Consider the following 10000-nt stretch of genomic DNA (forward strand, 5'->3'; position numbering starts at 1 on the left):
TTATGGACATTTTTTTGAAAATTAGTTTATGGACAGGGGAAAAAAAACCCTCAAGGGATACTGAAGGGAAAGGGGGAATGAGCAGGAGCCTGGATGACAAGTCAGGTAATTGTGAGGGTTAAACGAGTACTGTCTTATGAAAGAAGGTACTATCATAATATTCAAAGATCAGGGGAGGGGAATTATCAATGATGGTTGTTGCAAGCTCCTCACAAAAAAAGTATAAAAAATTGGCCCTGGGTTTGCAGTTTGTAAGCCCTACAGACCTCGGAAGAAGCTTTTTTTTTTTTTAAGGGAATTTGCCTGCTAGGCAGGTCTTCCCTAGCTCTCACAGTTCTAATTATTTCCTACTGCACTGATGCTTTCTCACTACTAAATTCTCCATTGACTGTAATAAAGTCTCCCTACTCTCAAGAGCTTGGAGAGCTGTCTTTTTCTTTTTTTTTTTTTTTTTCTTAGGACTTGGAAAGATAGAGGGAGAAAGGGAGTGAGAGGAGTGTGCTTTCCAAGGTGGGGTTTCCCAAGCTGTTGTTGCTCAAGTAAGAATCTTATCCTAAAATTGGCTGCTCATTTCTGCGTGGGCTGTAGGTAATGCACTCTACAGGCTTTTGCCACTATCCTGTGTGTAAGGTACGGATCTTACAATACTGTACAGGCTACTCGCATAGATAACACTGGCCTTCATAAGGATTTTTTTTCTAGCAAGTGAAAATAAATAGCAGGTGGAAATTAATTAGACCTTCCTTGCTGTTTTAGGATGTGAACTAACTGTTGTTCAATAATCAGACGAGTGTGACAATATACTCCTGAATTTTAAAAAGCAGATAAATTATTGTGCCCCAAACTGACCTACTATTTTTATTAGTCCAGAAGAATTGAGATGGCGTGAAAAGAAAAGATACAGCCTCTAAAATGCAGGATAGCTTTTAGTTAAGATTGAATGTGATATTCTACCTTCAATACCTTTATCTGACTGTTGGTGCCAGTCAGTTAAAAGGATGTTCATTTAAACATCTGATAGATAAACCATAGTACACAGACAGTGGGAAAAACTGTGGCTTATAGTAGAGATAAATATTTTAGGCAATGCTTGTTTTTTCAGTTGCAGTTTAGCACAAATCAAGTGATCTTATTTCCTAATGCCTTCTCATGCCAGCTGAGTGCACCTGTTAAGATAACGCTGCAGGAAGGATGCATGTTTTGTTTACCTGGCACTGTGTGTGGGTGAAGATGGGAGGGATGCTGAACTGCTGGTTCTTGTCCCAAGTAAATAAATCTCATCTGTGGTAATTTTCAAAAATCCAGTTGTCAGTTTTATTGGAAATCTCTGTTCAAAAATGGCCTTCAGAGGCCCACCATATGAGCGCCCACTTAAAAGTTTCTTATTACAGCTTGAATTCTCCAGAATATCAGTGCTTTCTGTGTCATGATCGAGACTCTATTGTCCCATTGTTGCCTTTTTTATCCATTTTTCAACTGTTACTTTACTCACGACTACCATCTTCACTAGTGAGAATATTCTAAATAGTAAAATGATTATATGGCTTTTAATAGATGATTTTTTTTTACCATGAAAATTCTATTTTTTCTCATGAAAGATGCTGACTTTCCTCACTGATGCAGATGATACGTATTCTTTCTGATTAAGCTAAGATATGTCCTGTAATGCACAACTGGAAGCTCCGTTTTCCTGAAAGACCTTTCAGCACAAGGTGTTTGAGCATACTTTACATTTTTACAGGGAAAACTTGAGTACATAGTAATGTATTAAATCTACTAATATAAATACTTTATTTTACATCTACTAATATAGATACTTTATTTTATGGTATTTCAGTAGCGTTTGACCTAATTAGTGTTTTAAACATAATTATATTTATTTATATTTTATATCTATATAGAATATATTTTATATAATTATTTAATCATAATTTATGTGCATATTTAAAAATATGCAGGGATTTATGTTTCTGCTTAACTCAAGATTTGAAAGCTAAATGTTTTAGATAAAGTGGAAAAAAAACCCAAAGCTTTACAAATATTCTCTTAGCTTTCCCAATTTTTTGTTCTCACATATTCAGCTATGTCCTTCATATTTGGCATTTTGATTTATTAAGCAATCTTAAGTATTAAAGACTTCTAGCGTACCAGCAAGACTTCAGATGCATTGTGCCTTGTGTCAATGATGAATTAATTCCAGCAGAGCACAAAAGTTACTATTATTTAAGCCTAGCTCCTCACCTCTGCTTTTACATCACAGGCCAGTTTGAAAAGGCTGTAGGTTAGGCTGTGTCTTAAGGAGGGAAGTGAGGCAATTCCATGGCCATTTGGGGAATCTCACGTTTGTGGTAGTGAGCAGCGTGTGCTGTGGCTCTGTCTTGTCTACGGATCAACCAACATGGGCACCTCGATGCCAGCACAAGGTTATGCGTCTGGGGGTGTTGCCGTGGTGGTGGTCTGTGCTGGCAGTTGTAGGCTTCAAATCTCTAGCCCTCGACTCTGTCACAGAGCAAAGACGGTGCCACTCGGGGGGGCCAGGACGGCCCTGCCGTGGGTCTCATCCCCTCGTCTGTCCCGGCACGTGGGACGGCGCCGTCGAGGGCCGGGGCTGCGGGCGCGGGGCGGGGCGGGGCCGCTGCCGACCCCTCGCCGCCCCCTGGCGGCAGCTCGGGCGCTGCGCAGCTGCTCCCGCTCCCGCTCCCGCTCCCGCTCCCGCTCCCGCTCCCGCTCCCGCTCCCGCTCCCGCTCCCGCTCCCGCTCCCGCTCCCGCTCCCGCCGGGCGGCGGCGCGGGCGGGGCCCGGGGCGGGCGGGAGCGGAGCCCTGCGCGTCGGGCACGGGCCGCCTGCACGGCCTGGGCCTGGCAGGGCCCGGCAGAGCCCGCGAGCCTGGCGTGCCATACACCCTATCATAAAGTGAGGAGGTCTAATTGCGCTACGGCGCGCTATCCTGCTATTTGTACAAATAAAAGACCCCGTCTTGATGCAAAATAAACACAAAAGCACTGTTGTGACTATAACAGGGAGTCATATACTAATTTATATAATAAGTGGTTGTGCACGCTTTATTCAAGATTATGGCTGCAAGAAATGGCATGAATTGCTGGGTGTGTTTAATGCTGGATTATAGCAATTTGAAACATGTCAAACACATGGCTAATGCCTCATGCTTCACTCATTCTTGCGTAAACCTGCATAGCCACCATCCATTATACCCTTGGTAACAACACAATTCTGCAAGTAAATATTGTTACACTAAGTAACCTTTCAATTCAAGTTGTTTAGGAAGAGAAAATGCAATCTTGTGCAGTCAGTTCCAGTGTCAGTTTAATGTTTCAAAAGGGAAGTGGTGTAGAGAATAAGTATCTGTACAGTGACTTGCTGGCTTAAAACATACATGTGTGCACGTGCGTGCACACGCGCACACAAAAAATGTACAGTTCACTTCAGAAGAGAAAAGTAAAAATGTAGCTTCTAACTTCACAGGGGGAGTATTTTTTTTTTGTATGGGTGATAGCATGGTTACCCAGGCAGTATTAGGCATTCAACCTACTGTGCAACCACGCACTAAAATAATCTACAATTTCACTCTCTTGTGCATAGAACAGCAAGTATTTTCCCCATACTTTTGTTCAAAATACCAGGTAGCAGAGCTTATATCTCACCTTTGGCGCCCAGAGTTACGGAATCACAGAAGTAGGTGCTGCTGAATGTGTCTGTGAATGTGGGTGTATGTGTGCCTGTGTAGGCACGCTCATGACTGACAGCAAGTGTGACAGCAAGAGAAAAAGAGAAGGATTAGAAAGTATGAATGTGTATAAATGTATGTAAACAGGGACCTATATATTTTTCTTGTCCTATTGGAATTCCTAAACTTTCAACCTTAGTATCTGGCAGTCATGGTATTTCCTTTGTATTTATTTATGATTATTATGCTAACAATCTCCACTACTGTTGTAAAAGCAAGAAAAAAAGTACATTAGTTTGCTTAGTAAGATATTGCAGGTTCAAATTATTTTGCCACCAATAACTCAAATTGCTGATACATAGATTTCAGAAATTATCCTTGTTTAGGTGTTTTCTGTACTTCAGTTTTGAGGGTTTAGAGTTGATAGTATGTACACACATGAGTGCATAGATTCATGTATATACATATGTGTGTGTGTATGCAAGAGAAAAGAAAAAGATTCTATTCTCTTACTTTCTCCAGCAGCCCTTTTTTAGTTGCTGGCAGGGGGAGGGGGGTCGGCTGTGCACAACCAACACAGAACATTACTCAAGCCAAAGTTTCTGTGTTGTTTTTGAAAATACCTTTTTACAACTAGAAAAAAAACCCACACTTTATTTTTAACATAGAATTATAGGGATTCTTTTTTTTTCATATAAATACTTCAATATTTCTTCAGCTTTATTTCAATATAAATTACTCTTTCTAGTATTGTTACTCTATAGTTTCCTTCTGTCTGTACACAGTTCTTGGGTCAGATTTGTTATTTTCTATTGCCAGAATAGTTACTGGTCATGTTACATTAAAGCAGATTCTGCTGGCTCACAGACATTTTAACTTAAAATGCAGAGCCCGAACTACACTCTGGGGCTTTACAAGGATACAAAATCCACAAGACATAAAACCCTTTGGTTAATATGAACTGGAAGATGTTTAACCCTTCTCTGCTAATTGTAATGAAAGAGTCAGAAATTTATGAAATTTCTGGATGTTTTCTAGTGTTTTGATTATCTAACATTTACACCCCTTTGCCCTTTTAATGCGCTTGGCTAAATGTACCACTGTTATTGTCTGATGTTCGAATTTGTAAGATGAACCTGTCTGTTGGTTAAACCTTTGTTTGACTAAAAGAGGATTAATGTTTGAGTTTCCCAAATTTCCAAATCCTTGTAACGATACAGTTGATGAAGTGTTTTAAATAAATTTCCACTCTGATATACATATCTTTTTATTGAAAGTAAATATTGTAAAAATCGGAAAGGGTTGTCTGCTTCCACAGTTGTGGCATACCCGCATTAGAATTTTCATATAACTACTAAGGGCAATCAGACCCTTTTCTCTGAATATTTTAAACATTGTACATGTAAAATTTATGCCTAATTTGAATACTTATTAGCTGCCTAATCTCAGAAAAGAGTATTAGCTTTATTTTTGCCTTGTAAAATTCATCACTGCATGTATCATATTTTCCATTTCTATTATTTTTCTTCACTGATATTCATAAGTGTTTAAGAAGGGCTGTTTGTTCATAAACACATCTGGTGCTACCATTGTTTACTGGGCTATAACAGCTGCCCTCCTTTATGTTAACTGTGTTTGTGTTTAGGTTTTTTGCATCCTGGTTTTTTTCTGACCAGACCATCCTAAATAACTCATCTTTTGCTATTTTAACATTCTTCACACAATATATACTTTCACTTTATCTTGTAGGTGCTTGTTTGTGGTAACTCATACTGCATTTTAATTATATCCCATGCACATTGTCAAAGTTGTAATGATCCTTTTCCTGTCCTTTTTTTTTTCTTTTTTTCCCAGGGAAAGGCAATTGCTCATACTTTGCAAGGGAACAAATAGCTAAGTAAAATAATTAGGCTAAGCAGCAAGCTTTGTTTCCTTTTCTAAGTTTGCCTACACATCCCTCTCCCTTCAGAGGTGTCTTTTAAAATCACAGCTCAGCCAGGTTGTTGTGAGGACTCTGTCAGTACATCAGGAGTGAGGATGAAGGAAAGTAAGGTCCATTCTGACCTTGTGAGAGCAGGAGAGGACTTTGGTGGCTCTGAGAAGAGACACTGACCTTTCCGTATTACAGATACAAAATGCGCCTTGAAATTCTGGTTTGTAAGGGCACATTGGTTCTTTATTTACTGCAAAGATTTCAACTGATCTTGGCAGGACATCTCATTGCTATCCTGAAAGTACAGTATATTTATGCAGTGAAAATGATAAAACATTTATTACTGTAGAGAAGGTAATATGCATAATTTATGCTGTTTTTAGCACAATCATTAGTGATATTCTTGATAGATTTTATTTCCAGCTTTCATATCTAATACATGCCTGGAAAATTAATTTTATATCTTTCATTTATTTGCCTATGTTAAAATTGAGTTTTAAGTCATCTTCAAGTGAACAGTTTGATTGCTGCTCATGCATAAGCTTAATTACTTCCCAGGAAGGACAGTATTAAATGTTTTAAATGTCAGAAAAATAAATGAATATCAGCCGTTTGATTAAAAAAATAGGCAATATCTGACATGTTTGCAGCAGGAGCTTTTTCTTAAAATGCCTCCGAGGCAAAATTTTATTTAGTCACAAAAAAGGAGAAGCCCATTATACTATTTATCATTGGTTGATACCATATGATTTGTATCACCCTTACAAAATTTTAATTTTGTATGATTAGCTGTGCATCATTAAACAACAGCCTTGCATAAGATATGCTGTAAAATTCTGACAGAATCAAGATAGTGAATATTTTAAATAAGGCTGTATAGTCATCCATGGTTGTCAAAGCTAGATAATAGGAAATATAGAGCAGTGTGTGAAATCGTGCCTTCACTTAAACTGGTTTTATAGGTAGACTTTAAAATGTAGTCGTTCATAAATGCTATTGACCATGCTCCTTGCGTGGTGTGTTATTTTGGCCGTTAAATGTAAGCACACAAAGCTTACTTATAGAAACCATAATTCCGGTGATTAGTAGCTGCATGAAATCAGAGTTTGCATCACATTTCTTGGTAAACGGCTCCTTGAGGCTTTTTTCTTCTTCTAAAGATGCTGTCTGTATAATTGGCAGAGAGGGACATCTTGATAATGGAAGTGTGAAGGTGTAACGCGTGTGTTAATTGATACTTCTTAATCACTTTTAGGTATTAAGTCATGATGCAGGAATCTGCGACAGAGACAATAAGCAACAGTTCAATGAATCAAAATGGAATGAGCACTCTAAGCAGCCAATTAGATGCTGGCAGCAGAGATGGAAGATCAAGTGGTGACACGAGCACTGAAGTAAGCACAGTAGAACTGCTGCATCTGCAACAACAGCAGGTAAGTTTGTTTTGTTTCCTGTTTGTTTTTAAACAAATAAAAGGGCTGTTTTCAGAGGGGCACCCTTTTGCACACCCTCGGTGTGTGCTGAATGTGAAGTGTTGTGGAACTGAAGAGTGTGGGGCATTATTTGTTGTTGTTTTAGTGCACGTTAATGTTGAAATGCAAGGGTCCCGTTCTCGTGGTGGCAACATATTGCTGATATGGCTGCACACCACCACACTCACCCGGTGATTAAAGTCCCGCAGTGTATTTATAAAAGTTGTGCGGAAGCCTTGCAGTGTATGTTTTCAGGAACTGTTAGTTTACTGTGTGATTCGGTAGCGCAGGACATGGTGCAGGGCTTTCCACCAGAGGGCCACATTACTTGAGACTTTGCTTCGTTTGCAATGAATTGAGCCAAAGTCAGAGCTGGGCAGTGAAGGGACCTTAGTGAAGGGAGCAGTCACTTCTCACAGTGAGGATGCTTTGCTGTCGTAGGTGTAAATAAAAAATGCTGGTTAGTTCGGAAACACTGAAATAAAAGAGAGAATGTGTTGCTGCCTATGTGTGTGTGTGTGTGTGTGTGAGTGTAACGTGGATGTGTGATTTTGAAAATATGGGAAAAGAGAGAAGCAGCTTTTCTATAGGTATGTTTCCATTCTCAATTTTAAAACATTTTTTTAAGTTTATCTGTTTGTGTTCTCAGCAAGTTAATGGAGAACTGCTATGTTTAAAACTGTAAAATTAAATTGTCCTCTGGCTGCTGACGCAATCTAATTATGAGATGCAATCCATTAATTTTTGTCACTGTAAGATTTCTGTTCCTTTTAAAACCTGTGCAAACATAACTCCTGCTTTGTCTGCCTAAGGAGTTGCCCCCCCATCAGGGGACACAGACTGTACTAATGCAGTGAAGCCCAAACAGTTTGTTTTGTAAACAATTGGAATCTGATTCTGCAGAGTGCCCAATACCAGCTTCGAACTCCTGAAGTCTTTGGTTACTCATCCTCTCATCTGCTGAGGCCACTCAGCACCTTTGGAGTTCAAAACCTTGATTTTAAATACTGAGGCTTTTCTTTACAATGTCAGGTATTGCATTAATGGAAGGAAAGTTGTCTCCTGTAAGATAGAATATTATAAACCCGCTGTTTTATAGAAACATGTTTTAACATGATAGATAAATTGCATGTGTACGGGCCTCTGAAATAACAGGTCATAATAGCTCTTAAAATTGAATCATTTTTAGTGCTGAATTAAGCAGTGTACACTAGCTACATTTATAGTTAAATATTTTAAATGGTGACAGAAAATGTGGAGAAATGAAATAGTTGTAGATTGAAATATGAGAGGTTGTTAAGGCTTAAATCTGTGCCTTGCTTCAAATTTGAGTGTATTCAGTTTTAACAATTGAGCACTTACAGTATTACAGTCTGAAGAAATACAGGTTTCAGTGTCTTCATTAAGTTCTTAGCAGGTTTGCACCCCTCTCTATACATACACTATTATCTATATATGTACTTTATGTTTTTATGCTATTTTCATAAATTGTATGTGTATACATATAGATATAAAAATTTAATACTGTTTTTGTTGAAAATCATGCCATCGTCTTTATTCAGGTTATAACAGCAGTTTAAAATTTTTATTGAGAAAGAGTGCATTTAATTGGTGAAAATTTTTAGAAAACTAAATTTAAGTGAAACACTTTAAAATACAAAAATACCAACAGACTAATGTGCCACTTACATGTTTCTCAAAGTAATAGTCCTAGGCATGTGTAGCCAATTTGTCCATACAGTCACAGATTCCAGTAGATAGCATTTGCAAAGACCACAGAGAATTACAACTGAAGATGAAAATATCCAGTTGAGTACTAATAACAGACAGGTTCTGAGGGGACAGGCTTAGAAGTGACAATCTTTTCTTCAAAACTGTGATTAGATCTTAAATAAGCAGACAGGCAAAGTAAAACCATGGGTACAGTTAATAGGACTCAAGAGGCATTTTATGGTGGGGTCTGCACTGTAGGATTTAAATACAACTTGAGTTAGGCATATAAATCCTTCTATAAAATATGTTGATGTGAAACATAAATACTAGTAAACATGCAGTAGGATGTCCTTTAGATAACAGGCATAGCTTTGTGCTACTTTTGTTCTTCTTCCTCACTCTGTTTCTTTTTTTTTTCCCCTGTTTTTGACCAGATACCTTTTGAAATATGAATTAAGAGGAAAATGATGGCTGGTTTTATTATTGTCACAGTAGTACCTCTCTAGAATATCATTTTTAATATGCGACTGGTCTAACAAACTTTGAGAAGTAGAAAAACAGAGCAAACCCCATTGTACCTGCAGTTATTATTCGTAAGAATTATTTATTGTTTAAATATGTGCAAGGTATAACTTACTCATCTCATAGTTTAACATTCTGATTTTGGCTTCCCTGAGTCATTTTATTGTGGGCCTTCAAATAAACAAATCAAGTTTGTTATAGCTTTTTCTAAAGGAAGCAAGATAAATGATCACTGGTTTTAATCATTTCTTTCAACTGGGCAGCTACATAAAGTGTTGCTAATGCTTAAGAATAGGTATATCAGATGAGTAAAATCACAAAATAAGTTTTCGCTAAAGTGGCACGAATATTTACCAGGGAAAGTTAATCATGAGCAGTTTTAGAATATATACAAAGAGCAACTGGGTAAGTTAAATTTGTTAAGTTACATACGTGGTGTATTTATAGAAAGTAAATACGCTAAGTTAGACTTCATTAGGTTCTTATAAGCAATTATTTAGAGTTTGGACAGTTCTGTTATTTGCTTGATGAACTGTGTTGTTGTGATCTTTATATAGAAATGGGAAGTTTGACTTAAATCAGGGAGTTATTTCTCATCCATGTATCAAGACAGAATGACAGTATTCTATAATATATTGTAATATATACTTGGTGATAAATGGATTGGGTGCTGTC

General features: G+C 37.8%; 1 protein-coding gene across 1 annotated transcript in view; it reads left to right on the forward strand.

The window, feature by feature from the left end:
• The window catches only part of FOXP2 (forkhead box P2), a 347593-nt gene that overhangs the window by 154220 nt on the left and 183373 nt on the right, over positions 1-10000 (forward strand). Inside the window, exon 3 of the mRNA XM_027714978.2 lies at positions 6874-7051. Within this exon, the coding sequence (XP_027570779.1) occupies positions 6884-7051 (168 nt within the window). The 5' untranslated portion in view covers positions 6874-6883. The remainder of the gene's footprint in view (positions 1-6873; positions 7052-10000) is intronic.

This window comes from Pipra filicauda, unplaced genomic scaffold, assembly GCF_003945595.2.
Source record: "Pipra filicauda isolate LSUMZ 115617 unplaced genomic scaffold, ASM394559v2 scaffold210_size2929891_pilon, whole genome shotgun sequence".
Lineage (NCBI taxonomy): Eukaryota > Metazoa > Chordata > Aves > Passeriformes > Pipridae > Pipra > Pipra filicauda.